This window comes from Cyrtonyx montezumae, unplaced genomic scaffold (genome assembly GCF_038088225.1).
Source record: "Cyrtonyx montezumae isolate F1298 unplaced genomic scaffold, pur_monq_1.0 scaffold_29, whole genome shotgun sequence".
Lineage (NCBI taxonomy): Eukaryota > Metazoa > Chordata > Aves > Galliformes > Odontophoridae > Cyrtonyx > Cyrtonyx montezumae.
This window is the reverse complement of record NW_027072033.1, coordinates 10,492,329-10,511,022: the sequence shown is the minus strand read 5'-3', so window position 1 is coordinate 10,511,022 and position 18,694 is coordinate 10,492,329. Positions and strand designations below refer to the sequence as shown.

The 18,694-nt window shown below is 37.1% G+C and overlaps 1 protein-coding gene across 2 annotated transcripts in view; it reads right to left on the bottom strand.

Moving 5' to 3' along the window:
* HOOK3 (hook microtubule tethering protein 3) overlaps nucleotides 1-18,694 on the bottom strand; it is an 87,403-nt gene that overhangs the window by 39,071 nt on the left and 29,638 nt on the right. For both annotated transcript variants that reach the window (XM_065740709.1, XM_065740710.1), the window contains exons 5-10: nucleotides 17,569-17,701; nucleotides 15,841-15,908; nucleotides 8,934-8,996; nucleotides 7,507-7,590; nucleotides 5,539-5,702; nucleotides 1,885-2,025 (exon numbers count right to left, since the gene is read on the bottom strand). In XM_065740709.1, the coding sequence (XP_065596781.1) occupies nucleotides 1,885-2,025; nucleotides 5,539-5,702; nucleotides 7,507-7,590; nucleotides 8,934-8,996; nucleotides 15,841-15,908; nucleotides 17,569-17,701 (653 nt within the window). The remainder of the gene's footprint in view (nucleotides 1-1,884; nucleotides 2,026-5,538; nucleotides 5,703-7,506; nucleotides 7,591-8,933; nucleotides 8,997-15,840; nucleotides 15,909-17,568; nucleotides 17,702-18,694) is intronic.

Sequence of the window (18,694 nt, the reverse complement as noted above, 5' to 3'; positions counted from 1 at the left end):
GGCTCTGGGCAGTCTGCTCTAGTAGTTGGCAACCCTGCTCATGGCAGAAGCATTAAAACTAGGTGATCTTTGAGGTCCTTTTCAATCCAGGCCATTCTATGATTATATGACTTCTAAACATAATTTCCTTCTACCATGTTATTTCAAATAGCTGCTGATGGAAGGTCTTTCTAAAAGTACTCCCTAAACACAAGTCTGTACCCTTTTGAAGGTCACAGTACACATCTAACATTTATGCAGTGTGGCCAGCTGCTCCCCACTTAGGCCAAATGTGCAAGCTGCACCAATAACCGAGGTACTAGAAACTGGAGTCTCTGACTCTACACTAGTACAGATTAATACAGGAACCCTGCTATTCCTGAACATAGAGGAAGAACACTTCAGAACACCATGTGAAGCAAAAATCAGAACAAGAAAAACAAACCTCCTTCTGGCAGACCAACAATTTCAGGAACGATGGTTTGACTCACAAGGTGAAGTAACACCAGGGAGCAATAAGACCAGTGTTACTGCAACCACTAACTCAAGAGTTTAAATGTGGAGTATGTGCTGGAAAAATTGAAGGCAAAAGTTTATAAAAGGTAAGATAAGACAAATCTGAACTGAATAGGTAGGGAAAAACTGTACTGATCATACGGCAGTTTGATCAGGCTTAACAGAAAGAAAAGTAAACTATACAATGAGGAGAACCAGGATTATGGTGGTTACCTGGAAGTTGCCTGAAGGCTATGGTAGACATGTTAAGAGATTAAAAAGTTAAAATTTGTTGGAATTTTTTTTTTCTGAGAAAGAAAATCTTACCTAAGGCATTACAGCACAAAAACCCAGAAATAAACAACTGTAAGTATCAAGTAAAAACTTACACATTATATTGTGACCCCAATTCACTTCTGAACTTCAGGAGCAATGGCAACAGTTGTTAACAACTGTTGTATTTGTAACATGGAATTTTAGAATAGGTCTGAAGTTACTATTGCTAAGTAGTACAGAGATATATGACATATCCAAAGTCCAGAACCTCCATAAGTTGAACACCATGTAATTAACCCCTCTGTCTAACAAGGTGACAGAATTCAGGTAGTAGAATCCATAATGAAATTAGAACAACCTGGTGCATTGCCAGGAAGGCAGCGGCCCTTCCTTCTCCCCTCCCTAACCCCATCCCGGCTTCATTCTAGAACTAATTTACATGTTTGGTTTTGTATGAAATCTGCAGAATTCCTCGTACATGATGAATTCATGAGATGCTGGTGCGAGTCAAATCTTAATTCCTAAATAAGAAGAGACTCCCTCTGGGGCAAGATTCTCTTTTTGAACCTGAGCTTCCCACACAGATGATGTATGGAACTGTGCAATGCCATGGGCTCAAAAATTACATTAATGACAGAGAATATAAAGATAGATGCTTCCGAAATAAATCCAGTGAATGAGAAAAGGCAGTATGATAATAAGTCATGCTAGCCTTGGTAGAAAGAATGATTCACAAGTGGAAGACAATCTGAACAACTAATGCTACTGCTGAAGGATTACACTCTACAGCAAAGTGGACCATTACACTCTATAAACCCCCAGCAGTCAGTCATTACAACTGTGGGTGCTAAAGTCCAGTGGCAAAAGTAGCTAGAAAACATGTTAACATCATATGAAGAACCAAAGTGCCATACAAAGTTCAAATAATGCAATATCACAAAAAGCCTATCTCCCTGAGATGAATGGATTCCTGTATCATGAAGGTGACAATGAGAACAGTCAGCACTCAGAGATCGGTACATGATTTCTCATGGCCATAAGACAGCGTAAAACTGCTACTCTTGCTAATATTCATTATAATGGGTAGTATTATGTATCAGTAGATAACATACTAGTTTAAGCAAAACTGTGTACCTGAGTACATCTATCTCGTCCTTCAGAGACTGAGCTTCCTCTGCCAATGGAGTAAGTTCTTCTGTCTGTTGTTTCAATTCAGCCATTTCCTTCTCCAGTTCTTCACAGCGTATTCTGTAGTCATCTTTGGCAGCTTCTAATCTGTAGAAATGTGAAACGGAAAATAATTCCTTAGCTCAAGCTAGGAGTTCTCTTTCTTTATCATCGTGAAGAATTCTCTCTAATACACCTTCTCTAAGATGACTTACGCAGGCAAGGAAAACAACAGGCTAACGTGCAACATTACACCCAAATTCCAGGCTTATTAGAAAAACACAGAAATAGATCAAGTATTATGATGATTTCAACTTGATGTCTGTGTTTCTATTTGGAACATCACAAGGTTGTGATCTTCTAATGGAAAGGGAATCTGATAAAACATCAGATTCACTGTATTTTTTCAGAAATGGATTTTCAAACATAAATTTCCACCACTTCTCACCTTGAGCTATAGAGATTGACTGTGAGACTTTATCTTAGAATTTTATTTAGGTGTTCCAGTTCCATACACTTTCAACAGCACTGACCTGGTTGCCAGGTGTACTAAATGCTGTAGAGCTCTCATTGAGGTAGTTTTTATTTATTCTTAAAGCCCTATTTATTCTTAAAGCCTTTGAAGAATCAAATCATTTAGTTATCTACATTTTGACCATCACATAAAACAGAAAAAAGTTTAAGGAGTAAACTACTCATCTACAGTACATATAGGCAAAGCTACATTAATCTGTCAGTGAACAAAGGGTATAATTAAGAGAAATTTTGTTACAGCATTTGAAAGAGTAGAAGCAAACAACAAGTAGAAACATAAAATCCTATCCTAATTCTGATCCAAAATTAAAATGAAGACAATCCAAAAGAAGTACAGGCAAGATAAAAAAAAATTCTGTTAATTAAAGGAGTTCAGTAGGAAACTGCAAGAATAAAGGATGAATATGATCAGTAGACCACCTAAGCCAAATACAACAAAGGAATTTTGATAGCCCCAGACTGTTAAAGGACACAGATACAAGACTGAAGTAACGCCAGACCACATTTTGCATCAGTTAAGCTGTACCTACTTCCTGTTCAGTTGTGTATTGCTGGAAAAAGAACACAGACATCAGATACATATCACATACTAAGAAGGCGAGGGAAGGAATTACAGAACTAGAAGACAAGCTTCAGGCAAAAAAAAATTACAAATCCTTTCAAAACCTGAAACTAGAGTAACAGGCAATGCAGACATTGAATACAGGAAGAAAATCTTTTTAATGCAAGCAGGAAATAGTAAAAAGGCTCAGGTACATAAAACGTCAGAGAACAGATATCACAGACTTACAGAATTGTAGGGGATGGAAGGGACTTCTAGAGATCATCGAGTCCAACCCCCCTGCCAAAGCACCTCCCTAGCCCAGGTTGCACAGGTAGGCATCCAGGTGGGTCTTGAACGTCTCCAGAGAAGGAGACCCCACCACCTGTCTGGGCAGCGTGCTCCAGCACTGTTAGTCTTACTATGAAGAAGTCATTACACACATCTGTACAGAACTTCCTGTACATCAGTTTGTGGCCATTTCCCCTTGTCCTATCACTGCAGATTGCTGAGAAGAGTCCAGCCTCATTCCTTTGTCTCCTGCAACTTAAATATTTAAGGACACGGATCACATCCTGTCTGAGTCTTTATTTTCGAACGCAGAACAGACCCAGGTCTCTCAACTTTTCCTCATAAGATTAGTGTTCCACACTCTTTATCATCTTTGCAGCCCTCCTCTGGACTCTTCCAAAGAGATCCCAGTCTTTTTTGTCCTGGTGAGCAAAAAACTCAACACAGTGCTCCAGAGGTGAGGCCACACCAGGGCAGAGTAGAGGGGGAGGATCAACTCCCATGACCTGCTGGCCATGCCCTTTTTAATGCACCCCAGGATACCACAGGCCTTCTTGGCCACCAGGGCACACTGCTGGCTCATGGCCAGTATTAACCACCAGGATACCCAGGTCCCTCTCCTCAGAGCTCCTCTCCAGCAGCTCATCCACCAGCCTGTACTGGTACACACAGTTATTCCCTCTCTATGTGCAAGACTCTACACTTGCTCTTCTTAAATCTCATCTGGTTCCTTTCTGTACAACTCTTCAGCCTGTTCAGGTCTCGCTGAATGGTGGCACAGCCTTCTGCTGTCAGCCATTCCTCCCAGCTTCATAACATCAGCAAACTTGCTGAGGGTTGACTGATTCTATCCCCTCATCAAGGTTACTGATGAAGATGTCGAACAGGGTCAGACCTAGCATTGACCCCGATGATCACCACTAAATACAAGCTGCCAAGTAGACTCTGTGCCACCAATCACAACCCTCTGAGCTCTGTCAGTAAAGATACAAATAAGCACAGTTAAAGGAGTTACACTAAAGAGATACCACAATACTATTCCTTCACAGGGAAACAAGAAAACATACATTAGCTGCTACAAAAGAGAAACGCTAAATATTTTTCAGGAAACTGGAAGGGGATGATGCACCTGAACACTCAGAAAACAGGCTGTGCAGGACAAGTGGAAAATTGTAAAACAGACAAAAAAGGAAAGTTATGTGAACATTGGCAAAAGTATTTGAAAATGGCAATAAGAAAGGAAGGAAGGAAGAGAAGAAAAACTGGAGAAATACTACAGTTTCAGTCACAAAGGAGAGGGAAAGTATAGCAACAAGTAGGAAAAGACAACAGTGAAACAGATTAGCTTTCCACAGCATTACAGACTTAAAGGCTCTGAAAGCAACAGTAAAGACCAGGAAGGATGATTAAGAAGAAAGTGTATTTCCACCTGTTGAGGAAATGCAAAAGAGGAGTAGAGCTCAATAGCTCTAAATCTCCATCTTCCAGACACAACATATTTTGTTCTCAGACTTAAGGACATATTTTATTACATAATAATACCACCCATAGCAAACATTCATCTAGGAATTTATATGCCAACATAATAGAATCTGAATGATTTATACAAAGGAAAACATGCTACCTTTCATCCCCACCAATTCTGAAGTATTCATGAAATGACTGCACTCAAACAATGTAAAACTTAACAGGGTAGAGGGGGACAAGCAGACAGTATTTCAGCATTAATACACAACTTTTGATACTAGAATGTGTGCGAAGGTCAATCTTAAAATGCATTTCAAAAGCTTCACAACTGTGACTGTACTACTATATGGGAACTGTTGAATAATGGCCTGAACCACTGATTGATCACCTGATGTGAGCCCTGAGTCAGCCACAGGAACTTTGGTTAAAACAATTCACCTGTGTGACCAGAAGGGGTGGAGTCTGGCTCCACATCTCCTAAACCCCTCTTAAGGGCTGACCACCACTGGGGAAAAATGTCTCATTGGAGATCCCTTCCTTGTGTAGTTTTCTTCTGCAAGCCTTGATCTTTGGAGACAGGTGAGCATTTTTCTTATTATTGATTGTCTATTTACCATTTGGATAATCCTTCTAAAATATAGCATTTACTTCGACTAACTATACCATTTGGTATTATTAATTGGCGTCTTACCCTTCAACTACCAACTCCAAAAATTAAGCCAGTGAAAACAGAAGCATACCAGTCAGTCTGTTGTCAACTACAAACAAATCACAGGTAATTTCCCTACCTGAATGTTTCCTCTTGGAGTTGTTCTAGTTGTGTCTGCAGTTGCAAGTGCCTACGACCAGCAGGGCTGTTGGGATCTTCAACAGAATCAGACTGATTTAAACGTTCCATCAATATCTGGTTCTCAGCAAGCAAGCTGCTCTTCTCCTCCTGAAGGGCTGCAACCTGTTTTAATGCAAACACAACCAAACAGAACAATGGAGCATTCCAACTCTACTGATTTTTTTCTTCTGTGTGCATAATAAAGTAATAATAATCTACAAATATAAATGTGCAGATTTCAAAAATTGCATTTCATGAGACCATACTAACATTAATAGATATTAAACTTCTGTGTGATATAACTAGCATATGTCAGCATTAAGGGTGGTATCTACCACACAGAAAATGTAATTCTTAACTGTAGTTCTCAGAAGCATTTAAAGAAAACACTCTTAGCTACCACAGAATGTGATTTCAGTGAAGTCTGCACACTTTACAAACAAGTAAAACTAGCACCTCAGAGCAATACTTAAAATCTACTTCCAAATATAACACTGCTTATCAATTCCATAATGGACATCCAAGAAATGCTTGTAACCTTCCAAGAAATGCTTTGAAAAGCAACTAACTGCAAGCAGATCCAAAACAGGAAGACAATCTTGAAGATGACACGGTTTCCAACAGCTATGTGAAAAAAGCAGTGGTACAGAGAGTATCAAAAGAGCTACAAACAAAAGCTGAAGCGTGTGTTCAAATATTATTAAATAGTGTAAAATTAGTATGTTGAGGAGGAGGGATAGAGAAAAAATATGAACCTCAACAGACAGAAATGTTTCAGTATAAGCTTCCATTATTAAATATACCAGCATCAACCACAGAACACAAATCAAGGAACACAACTTAATTAATCCCAACAGTTACTGAACAGCACAGCAAAAGGCTGAATTATACTCCAAAGGTTTCACGAACAGTTCCTTCTTGGGTTCGCACTTAACCCTCTTCATGCCTTCTAGATGACACAGGCAAATTTTACAGTAAGGCTCAATTTAAACCCATACCCAGCTGGTAGACAAGCATAAACTCCAACTGTGATTTAAACTGCAAATCACAGAATCAATATTTAGAAAAGATCTCTAACATCACCTAGTGCAACTGTACACCTACTAACTACCTGTCTATGAAATCACATCCCTAAGTACTATATCTACCATTTTCTTCAATAACTCCAGGGATGGTGACTCCACAACTCCACTGGGCAGCCTGTTCCAATGCTTTACCACTCTTTCTGAGAAGAAACATTTTCTAATATCCAGTCTGAACCTTGCCTGGCATAACTTGATACCGTTCCCTCTTTTTCTATCACTAATGACACAGAAGAGGCTGACCCCCACCTTGTCAGCTAGATTTAACCGCATTTACCACCACCCTCTGGGCCCGGCCCTCCAGGGAGTTTATAAAGTTTTGTAAACTCCAGCAAAGAGTGTACCTGTCCAAGCCACAAGCTGACAGCTTCTGCAGAAGAACACTGTGGGAGACAGCTACAAAGGCTATGCTGAAGTCTAGGTAGACTAGACTACATTCACAGCCCTTTCCTCATACACCAGGTGGGCCATCTGGTCACAGAAGGAGATGAGGTTTGTCACTGAGAGTTTCCCTTTCATGAACCCAATGCTTCACGTGCACTACTTCTAGGAGTTTTCTGTCTCAGGTGTTGAGCTACACAACCTATCTCAATTCATTTCTATCAGAATGAAAAAAAAAAAAGTTTTGTTAGTATTAATCATCTCAATAATGGCAATACTATATCAAAATGAGGGGAAATTTCACTGTTAGCACAAGTAAGCAAAATAATTATGATGTGAAAAAATATATCATTCACTTTTTCCTTTTAAAAGTTAGGCATCAGGACTACCAGTCTTCACAAGCTCAAAAATTAACACCTTTCTATCTCAGTTATTGTTAAATAGGTACAATATAGAAAACCTACCTGCATATCTAACTCATGACATCTTTGGGCAATTTCTTCTTTTGTTGACAGTGCTTCATTCAATTCTTCTGTAGTTTTCTTCAGCTACCATAAGCAACAAACATTTTTAGTTTCACTGCTCTCTGGAAAGTGTGTAGAAAAATTCTGAACTACATGGCTATAGAATTATTTTAACTCTAGTTAACCACTTGCATTTTCTGAATGTAAGGCAATCTTGCTTTTATAAAGAAACAAAGAAGCAGATGTGAACGCTTTAATTTACGTGACAAAAGTAAACTTAGTTTAAAAAAAAAAAAGAGCATTACAAAAACTGCATTCAGTTTAGGAACAGCATCTGAAAACCCTGAGGAACTTTTCAACTCTGTACATGAAAAAATTGTCAATACCACTTTTCTTTATGAAGAGTGGATAATTTCAGTTTTTAAATCTACTTTTTAAATACACAAAGGATTGGAAGGTGGAATACAGGCAATGGACAACTAGGGTAAAACCTCTTTAGTCACTTGGAAGCTCTCTCAAAAAGAATACAATTTACACAGTGATGGAAAATCCAAATCCCTCCTGAAAAAAAGGCATTGAATTGTATAAGCAGTGCAAAATATTCACATATTCTTCCTTGAGGATTTCATGTTCAAAGTTGCATTATCTTCTAAGTTTGAACACGAATGCTGTTAACACAAAAGATAGCAACAGGAAAAATAGCCTGATTTATTTATTTATATGGAAATACAAATATCTGTTATTATAAATGACGTATTTTAGATGAGCCTTCTACTTTTTTTCAAGCATGAACATCATTGTACTTCTTCAAGTTGATCTGTTCTGAAACTAATGATGATACAAATATTAATTCCATCTGCTAGAACAAATGTACTTCTGCAAAGAAAGGGAACACCTCTGCAATATACTTACAATTCATTCAAAAATGTCTGAGAAAGCTGGACAGTACTAGCGTGAGTTTAAGCTATACATAAAAACAACTACTTAAGTAAATTCTTTAAATGTATCAGAGGAGGATTCTCTTTCAAAACATATCCAACAAGTTTTAACAGTTTCCCAGATTATCTTAAGAAGTTTTGAACCACATCTCTATTTTCTAACCGACTTCCCAAGTAGGATATAGCAATCAATTAATCAATTGATCAATAAATGGTTTCCTGAAATAAGCTTACACTGATTTTGCAAACGTTACATTGTTTTTTTCTCCAAAACTGAAATTTCATCAAATATGCAAAATAAGAATACTCGATTTATAAAGCAAGATAATTCAAAATACTGAAGTTTAATTTTCCGTTCCTTATGTTAATTTCCTGCAAAACCCCTCTATAATTAAAAAATAATTTAAAAAAAAAGCTGCTTAATCACATGAAATGACTGGGTACTGGCATGCTATGATTGAAAGAGAAAAAAAATCCAGTCTTATATACCTGCCGATCAAGGTCAACGTAAGCATCATTTCCAACAGAGACAGGAGACTCTTTACTCATCAACTGAAATTAGATTACAGTGGATTAGAAAAAGCAAATACTTTTAATATAAAAGACAAACTTTAGTGAAACACCAAGCTGATTTTAACTTCCACGGGCTTCATTTTGACAGCAATGAAGTTTCCTACTTCATTTTTAAATGAGACATGCTTTGTGAAATGCTTTAGTGAAAGAAAAAAAAAAAAACTGATAGCTTAGTTATTGGAAGATTTCTTTCTAACCCCAGTCACGATGACCCTACAATGAGTTAGAAGTTAAATCAAATGTAATACAAACTGTATCCCAAGGGCTATCTCCTACGCAGGCCCAGCAAACATAATAGGGCTACTGTTATTATCACTGAATTTGTAATAAACTCTGTAGGAGATGCATTGTAACTGACAAGGAAGCACTGCAGAAGCAAAATCATCATTTTTGATTGCATCCACACATGACACCTTTTACTACTTCTACGCACAATTCAATGAAGTCACAAACAAAAGAAGCTGAATCCCACTAAAATCAGGACAAGAGTCCCTTTTCACCATCTTCTCAGGGCCTGCTGCCCAGCTGGCTGCTCTTGCAGAGGCAGGGCTTCCTTTGTTCCTTCACTCTTTCCAGAAACCAAAGCTTTTGTACTAGTTTCCATTGGCAAAGTTTCTCTGGTACACAGCACAGAACTTGTGTTTTCTCTCCATCCTTTCTGTTTGTACCATCATGTGGAAGAGCAAACCTCTGTTTGACATTCACACTACTTGAATATTTATACACCTAACATTTCTGTCCCTTCCTTCATGTCCCTGCTTGGGATTTAGCTGCACAATATATGCTTAAATTCATCAGATAACCATGACCATGTTTGTTGCTAGCTGCTTAATTATTTCCACTTCATCAATATGTTTACAAAGACAATCTACCCTGAAATGAAGCTCTCCACAAAATTCAGATTCTCTAGAACAGAAATTAGGAAGTCCATTGCCTCAGAGTTCTCTTGAAAAATGAAGTCACACCTTTTCCAATACCATACACAGAGGCTCTCTTAGTAATGTTACGTACGGTTTAATTATTTCATCCCTCTAGCTACTGTTTAAATGCTTTTCCAGATGACTAATAGGAATGACAAGACTTAACCAAATGCTCTTCAGTTTGTTCCATATCCAGCACCACTGTTCACAAACATTCTCACCATGTTCCAGACGACATAAATACTACCCTTTAAGCCTACAAATTCTCTCCAGCTGACAGCTCCCAGGCTGCACACCACCTGTAAGGGACAGTAGCACGTCCCTGACATTCAACATGCTATTTCTGGTCACAGAGCACAACCTCCTCCTTGGAAAGCCAGGTTAATGAGCCTTTCTCAAGACAAACACAGGAGCAATGCAATACCCTATACAACCTACCAGTGGCTACCCTGATGTTTCTGCTTTCTACAGATCACTGTCATGGAAGCAAGTTGAGGCCAATAAACATGATACCTCTACTTTTCAGTGTGTTTTGACACTTATCCTACAACCTCTTATACTTTAGAGACCTTAGCAGAAAAGAAAAAAATAAAAATAAAAATAAAAAACATTCACAGTATATCTGAGGTTGGCGAGGACTCCTGGGTCCATCTGTTCCAATCCCTGCTCAAGCAGGGACATCCAGAGCGAGCAGCCCAGGCTCAGCTTTTGTAGATCTCCAAGCAGAATGAATTAGGAGGAACATTAGATGAAGGATTAGAGAAGGATCAGTCACTGAAAATACATGGTGTGGGTGCAGAACGTTAACTGGAATTTGTGAATGGAATTCCATAGGGAACATGAGGAATCTGGGGCATACGACTGCATGAGGGAGAATGCTTTCTGGAAAGTAAGACTTAACAAGGTGATGATGGAGATCCTCTGTTTTCCCCACAAATCCTCCTAGAACTGGAAAGGTCAGTGGTATATGTAATTAAATATCCTGACTATATTCAGCCTCTGGAATGCCTCTTCCCAATTCCTTCCACCTTGAAAGCACATTTTACCATAAGCAGCAACATTAGTAGCGTGCAAAACTTCCTGAAAAAATTCAATAAATGTTCTACTGAATGCTGCATTTTTAGGATTTCAAACAGAAATACTCAAAACACATTCTACAACTTCTGTCCACATAAGGAACAAGCCTGCCTAGATACCCCTGGTTTGGACATTATTTCCAGTCAGTCAGCAATCTCTGAAAGTAGTGAACTTCACAATTGCGAAATGCTCATTTCAACAGTTAACTATTTGATGGTATATTCACCCTTCCTGGATTCTTCATTATTAATATGTTATTATTTTTATTGTGAATTCCCTTGTTTTGTACCTCATTTACAACTTCACATTCAGTCTAACTCTTGAAATACTGTTGCAGTTTTACTACCTAACACCAAACACATGATCTTAGGAGTTACAGGTCAGTGCCAAAACCTGAGTTTAAGCTGGCAATCAATATTTCATTTGTTTCAAGTATGTGAACTGGCTGACTCAGGAGAATGAAACCGAGTAGAAAGGGGCCTTCTCCTTCTCCATATCTTGTCTTCTATGGCAACTAAAGACAGGCATAAAGGCCTGCCTTCAACTTTTACCTCATGATTTAATTCAAAAACAGTATTATTATCAATTTTCAAATTTACCTTTAACGAACAACATGCTCAAAGATTTTAGAAGTAAGTTGGCTATAATAAAATGCCTGTAAAACTCAGCAATAGGCATTAGGCCTCCATAGTGAATTAAGTCCTTGTTATGGCAATTAATATTTCTTTTTTCCCCCAGTTTATCTTACATAGTTCAAATGAAGACTTTAATTAGAACATCTATTTAAATCAAAGAGCCATTTAAAAACAAGAGAGCTTAATCTGTGGTAAAGATTTAATTCTGGATTTTAGGTGGCACAGTAACCTGGTCAACATGACAAATTTTACCATTTTTAATCTGTTTTTTATGAAAAGCAGTTGCCATACCCTGCTGTGTTTGATGTTAATCCTTTACCATTCACACATTTGTATGCTCATAGCTTTGGCAAGATGTTTTTAAAAATAACTGTAAATCTGGTAGTTTTATATTATTGCAGCCTTTACTGTGCTCATGATATCTGAACTACTTTTTGTACTTAAAGATAAGGGCTTCTGTAAGAGCTCCTGTAAGCTTCGGTAGCCTGGAGATCTTTCTGAAATGATTACTTTTACTAAAGATACAAGGCTATGAATTCTATGAATTGTATAGTGTGTACTCTTTAATGCAGCAGAACTTTATTCTTTCTCCAATAATCATAGAACCATTTGAGTTGGAAGGGACCTTTAAAGGCCACCTGGTCAAACTCCCCTGAGGACACCTACAGCTCCATTAGGTGCTCAGAGCCTCATACAGCCTGGACTTGAATGTCTTCAGGGACGGGGCATCCACCACCTCTCCAGGCAACCTGTGCCAGTGCCTTACCATCCTTACTATTAAAAACTTCTTCCTTATATCCAGTCTAAATCTCCCATCTTATATTTCTCTTTGTCCAATCATCACAGATGCTGCCAAAGATTCTGTCCTTTTCTTTTCCCCTTTAGAAACCGAAAGGCCACAATCAGGTCGCCCCAGAGCCTTCTCAAGGCTGAACAGGCCCACCTTTCTCAGCCTGTGCTGACATACCCAATTTTTTTTTTTTTTTTTTTTGTTCTCCTATCTAATGAAAATCTACCTTTAATTACAAAAATGTAACTTCTGCATTGTCAGGGCAAAACAGGTTCTGCTTTGTGAAAACAACACTGTGGGTATTAAAATGGATAGGAAATACTTGTTGCTGTATACCCCAGACAAGTTTTGACACTACCTTTAATACTTTGATGTAAAGAGCCTATTCTTGCACAAAGAAAGGAAAACACACTAAGTTTAGTTCAAGCAAAAGACAGACTTCTCAATGGATGTCAAGGTGAGCAAAATACATAACGGACAAAATTCTGTATGAAAAGATTTTTTTCCTTCAGAAACAATCTGCAAATTAGGAAATTAAGAATACTTTTTGTATTATAAACCATAATACTAATTGTACTTTACTGTAATCTGTTATTACTTTCAAACAGTATACACAGGACTATATTACACAATACATAATTACATGTAATAAGATTTTGGTAGTATTTTTGATAGTTAAAACATCCTTGCTCTTCCTCCATCCTGTGCACAGCTTGCATTTAGAAATGAACATCAGATGGCAGTCATCAGAGAATGTAGGTGGTGGCAACACATCAGATCACTTCGACTCCACTTAAAAAGTGCCAGAAAAGCATTCTTAAATTTATAAAACCTTTAAGGTTGGCTGTTTTATTAAGGTAGGAATATTTTATTAATATTTTTACTTAAACATTTAAGAAATTAATGTTTTTATCAAATAAGTTTTAAAACATAAAAAGCTAATTTTGTCATTTAAGTAGTTTTTTTTTCCATGAGAAATGGCAGAATTTTTGTTTTTCAAAACTGTTTTCAAGACTAAGATGATTTATAAAGTATCAAAAGGCATATGCAGAGAAAGAAGAATTATATAACACATTAGTAAAGATTAGAAATGTCTTCTAAATTAGGTATCTGAAAAGACTGAGTACCTGCTTGTCAAGTACTTTGAAATGTTTGGATTAGATGACATATCAACTTTTCAGCTTTGCATATATAGCTGCTTTCCTAGGTAGGCACTTTACTTTGGTTTCTCCTACACACTGCCTAGTCCAAGTCACTTAGATTACCAGAGCTGTACTAAGTCCAAGAAATAGAAAAACTCCTTAAATACAACAAAGTATCACTCCTCCAAAGTGAAAGAAGCAGCCCTGAAAAGTCTCCTCAGAGAGACTTTTTGAGGAAATTTGTTTTTGAGGACATTTTCCGACCTCTTTGGTAAACCACCCTCCTATGGTAAAGATCTTTCTCCCCTGGTTCTCAATATTTCACATTCTAACCAGCTTCTTTTTTGTGGAAGACAGCATTAAAATCACTCAGAACTTCACGAGTATAGTGAGCTTCTGAATTTGATTCAATGAATTTCAAATATGTTCTTGAGGAACAGATCCTCATCATATGATTTCTCCCCATTTCTGGTTGTTATACCTAAGAAAGGACATAAATGCCATACAAGTTCAACGTTTAATTCTCATCAAACAGCAAATATTACAGGCTGCTTCATATCTAGCTTTTTTTTACAGTGATGTTGAAAGCTACTTTTAATAAAAAAATGATAAAAGAAAACCCAGCAAAATGTTACCACACATTTAAAAACAAGCCAACAAAAAAATGAGAAGTAAAATATTTCAGAATTTAAGACTAGTTGCCTGCTCTTGGCAGCAGTGACTGGAAGATGATTTTGCAAAAAGATTCTTCTGACGTCATTTCAGAAACACTATCTGTAATACTATATATATATATATATATATATATATATACACACACACACACACACACACACAGGTTCACAAACAGCCAACATGAAATAAGATTATATGGACACAGCATTAGTTGAAATAATAATCGAGGGTGGAGTTCCCATAGGACCACTCTTTCTCTGTTTAGGCATTAAAGAAAAATAAAAACGCTCAAGAGTTCAATGTGGAATTTAGTTTCCCTCGTTCGTGTTCAATATGAGAAGTTACTACCAAGATTTGTGCTTCCCTAAGTGGCCTTCCATGCACCTTCATCTATGAAGAATAACAGGTACTTCAGAGACACCAGAAATCACTCAGGAGCTTCATGGCAATAGCGGTCATTCTCTGGTTTACTTCTCCAATGGGCCTGTATGTATTTCTAATACCATTCAGCAGTGACTGGTAACTATGAAATCCTTCACTGCATACAGTAACTCTTCAGGCTAGTCAGAAGAACCACTGCAGTCTTAGAAACAAATCAAGTTTCCAACTGTACTTTTACAAAATACACTATAGTTCATTTGCCAGAATGTCAAAATGTGTATCACAGATTCCTTCATTAGCCTATCCATAACACTACAACTGACAAAAGAATACTCTGCTAAACATTCACCTTTCTTTTCTTGTCCAATAAAGAAAACATTAACAGTTCATGGTGTGGAAACTGAATGTTGTTTCTGCAGTGAATACTGAGAAGTGTAATTAATCCAAAGAAGTGTAATCTGTGTTTCAATATTCTGTAACTTAGCCTAGAAAGTCTGTGTGAAAAGTAGGAATACCATATACACGTTAGCAAAAGAGGGTTATTTGCAGGTGTTTAGATAACAACCATTTGTTGTTGTTTAAATAACTAAGGGATTTATGTTTATTTGATCAGCGAAGTGTGCGAAAGAGTGTGAACCTGCAGTACTCAGCCAATGAAGAACCAGGGGAGAAAGAGATAAGCATCGGGAAATAGGGATTGAAGATGTGACAATGTTGTCACTGTGCGCTCCCTGTTTAAGGGGTGCCCGCCATTGCAATTGCGAATAAATGCTCTATCAGAGGTAACGGTCTTGATTAAACTATTTGGATATTTCCAACAATGCAGTTCTGCAACTACAGGACAGAAATTAAAAAAAAAAATTACAGTACTGGTTGCTCACATAAAATCTGGTGAACTTCAGGAGACGTGGGGTAGGAAAGATAAAGGAAAGGGAACCCAGGATCAAAAATATCTAGAAGTTTCAGTCTTCTAGATTTAAAGAAAAGTGGGACATTCAAGCAGAGTTCCATGACATTAAGCATACTTAAATAATTTTTCCATGAAAAATAAAGAAGATATTTTTCGAAGTAAAATGGCAAAATCTGCACTCCTCGTTCCATCTACTTTTAATTGCTTTAGTTTTTGTTTTTTAAGTTAAAAGGCATACTTCTGTTACATACTGAAAAGCTCAACTTTTACACACTGTAGGCACTCCAGCATACCTCTTGAATGGCTGTCATGACAACATGTTGAACAGATTCTTCCATCATCATTATGGTCCGAATGTATTCTGAAAAAAAAGTGCATTCTGGAATGTTATATACAAAACAAGGGGTTACAAGTTGCACTCTCCCTGCTAAATGATTAGATGCCAGAGATTACACTGAAATGTATAAACACTGTCCAACAAAGTCACCCAAAGAAACAAGACTTCAAGAAATCTGGTCAGCCCAAGCTCACTAGAACACTGCATCAATGTAGTAAACTATGTATTAACCACCCATATTTTTTTTCCTTTCTTGTACTTCACACCATTCAGGCTATACAAGTACCCTACGCAAAGAAAGACTATCTTTTTCTGCACGTTAAAATCAGCGTCCTTTCTACATCCTTATTTCAAATAATTTTCTTAGTTTGTTTTTCTAATTTGTGTTATATCACAAATAAATACAGAGGAGGGAGGAAAAGGTTGGGAGGGAGGGTAAGTTCATGTGAGCTACTTGATAAGTTTTTCTGCAAGATGAGGCAGTGGCAGAATGAGATACGAAGTTTAGACCAAGTCAAGGTATTTATGACTTGCCCATCAGTTTCCAGCCAGATAAGACTACCCATACACAATACCTACATTCTTTAATCATCTGCTGAAGTAGGAGACACTGGGGATCAGTATTCCAAAGTGGTTAATTATATAATGGCAAATCTCACACAAAATACGTATGACTATACTGCTCAGATATTTTCATTTACTATGTTTCTAATGTTCAGTCTAACAGAGCAACAGAATTCAGGAATAAAACATACTTCTCACTTGAAGGTGTCAAATAATCATCAAAAGGAAGAAAGAGAATCCTACATAAGACAGACAGAACAGACAGCCTAATATAACCGTTATTTACATGTCTGTTGAAGAAAATTACCTCTAATTAATAAAAAAGCCAAACTGCCTCTTCATCAAAGGAACAATCAAAACAATTTTAGATTAGACAGTAAAGTGATTTAGATACCTGAGAAAGCTGAAACAGGTAAATTAGTTAAGAAAGCTAAGATACACCACCATACTAGAAGAGGTCTGAAAGCCTACCTACCACTTTGGTAGAAAGGAAACTGCAGTAACGTAAATCACAAAGAGACAAATCTTTGCTGCAACTTTAATGTAAATACTTAAGCATAATTTCACTTATCCACCTATATTATTCATGTGTTTCTGTGCTTCGCATTTTAGGAATAAACTGCAGTTTCTTTGTTATCTTAAGCTGCTTTAATTCAAGTGTAATTTAAGGTAACTGGACAGCAAAGACATACTGCACCAAAGGATATGGCAAATTTAGAGTAAGAGACTCGGAGGTGATAACACTGTCTGCACAGTCCAATCACATCCTCTGCAGCCTCTGCAGGTCAGACAGACAGTTGGTAACAGAAGAGACAAGGGAATCAAAAAATAGTCTTTCAGGGAGGGACCAAGAATTCTTGTTTGGTTGAGCTAAAGTAATTCCATATACTTGTCAGTACGCATGTGGGGAGCAAAACCAGCTCCACAGTTTGAGAATGCAAAGCCAGCAAAACTGAAAACAGAAGTTACCTGAAAGACAGAATAAAGTTATCTTTGACAAAATTAGTATTAATTTGTCTCTAACAGCAGCCTGAGAGATATCATTTTCCTTTAAGTGATTACACAATGAGCTGGATTTTCATTCAGTGTTTGAGAGAGAACATTTTTCAAAACTTAGTACCTTGCTTTTGTTCACAGTTCACAGCACATCCCAATATAAGTTGAAGCATTCTTCCAAGCTCTGCAGCATCAGCATGCTCTCCAATCAGGTTAACATCAGGAAGGGTGAAGTCATTTATCTGCTGCCCTAGAATCTGTATAAAGACCCAGTACATACATGTCTGTATCAATACATATACATAGCACAAACTTCAACATACAAAGATGATTCATAATCAATAGGAAGCGCATATTTTTCACTTTCGTACAGTCTTCAATCCACCTTTAAAATAAACTGAGTAATGCCAGCTTGTATAGCAGGTATTTAAACCATCCGTAATCTTTGGTACTGTTAATATTCGGCAGAACACAAACCTGTCCCAACTAATAAGAAGCCACTGTAAACCAAGTAAGATTTGTTTATTCTGAATAAGAAAGTAACAAAGACAGGCTCAAAAGATGACCCACCACTGCACGTAGTTTTTTAGCTAGAATAAAACAGTACAGGCAAGTCTCATATTTCATCCCTCTGGAAAGCTGAAATTAAAATAATTCACTTATACAAAACATGTATCTAGCACTGATGGATGACAAATACGAGACTGTGAAACACTTGATCAGTCAGTCCCACGCTTCCAGTAAATTCAACCATGTGTAGCAAGACCTGGAGCAGAAAAAGCTAATTTAATGGAAAAGAATTTGAGGTAGTAATACAACATATAATTAAGCAACCTACACAGAAATACAAAAATATAAAATATAAAAACCATCCTGAAAAACATAGGGAAGAAAACATGTGACTTATAATTAACATAATCTGATTTATAATTAAAAAGTATTTACATTAATGATTGTCAGTAGAAGGAATTAAATAGTTCTGCTGGATTTTAAAGAGCTTTCAGGGAGCTGAAAATATGAATATGAAATGTGGAATTAAACACATCTCTGACACATTAATTGCAGATAAAAAGAAATTGTCATTTCTTAGGCAGGGTCCAATAAAGAAGCAATGAGTGTAAAGGGAATCAGTCACTTGTTTGCTGAATGCTTTTTTTGACTTCAACACTCAAAAAAAAACAACTATAAAAGCAGATGAAGGTACTAATTTAAATAATAATAATAAGAACAGATTTATATGAAGAATATAA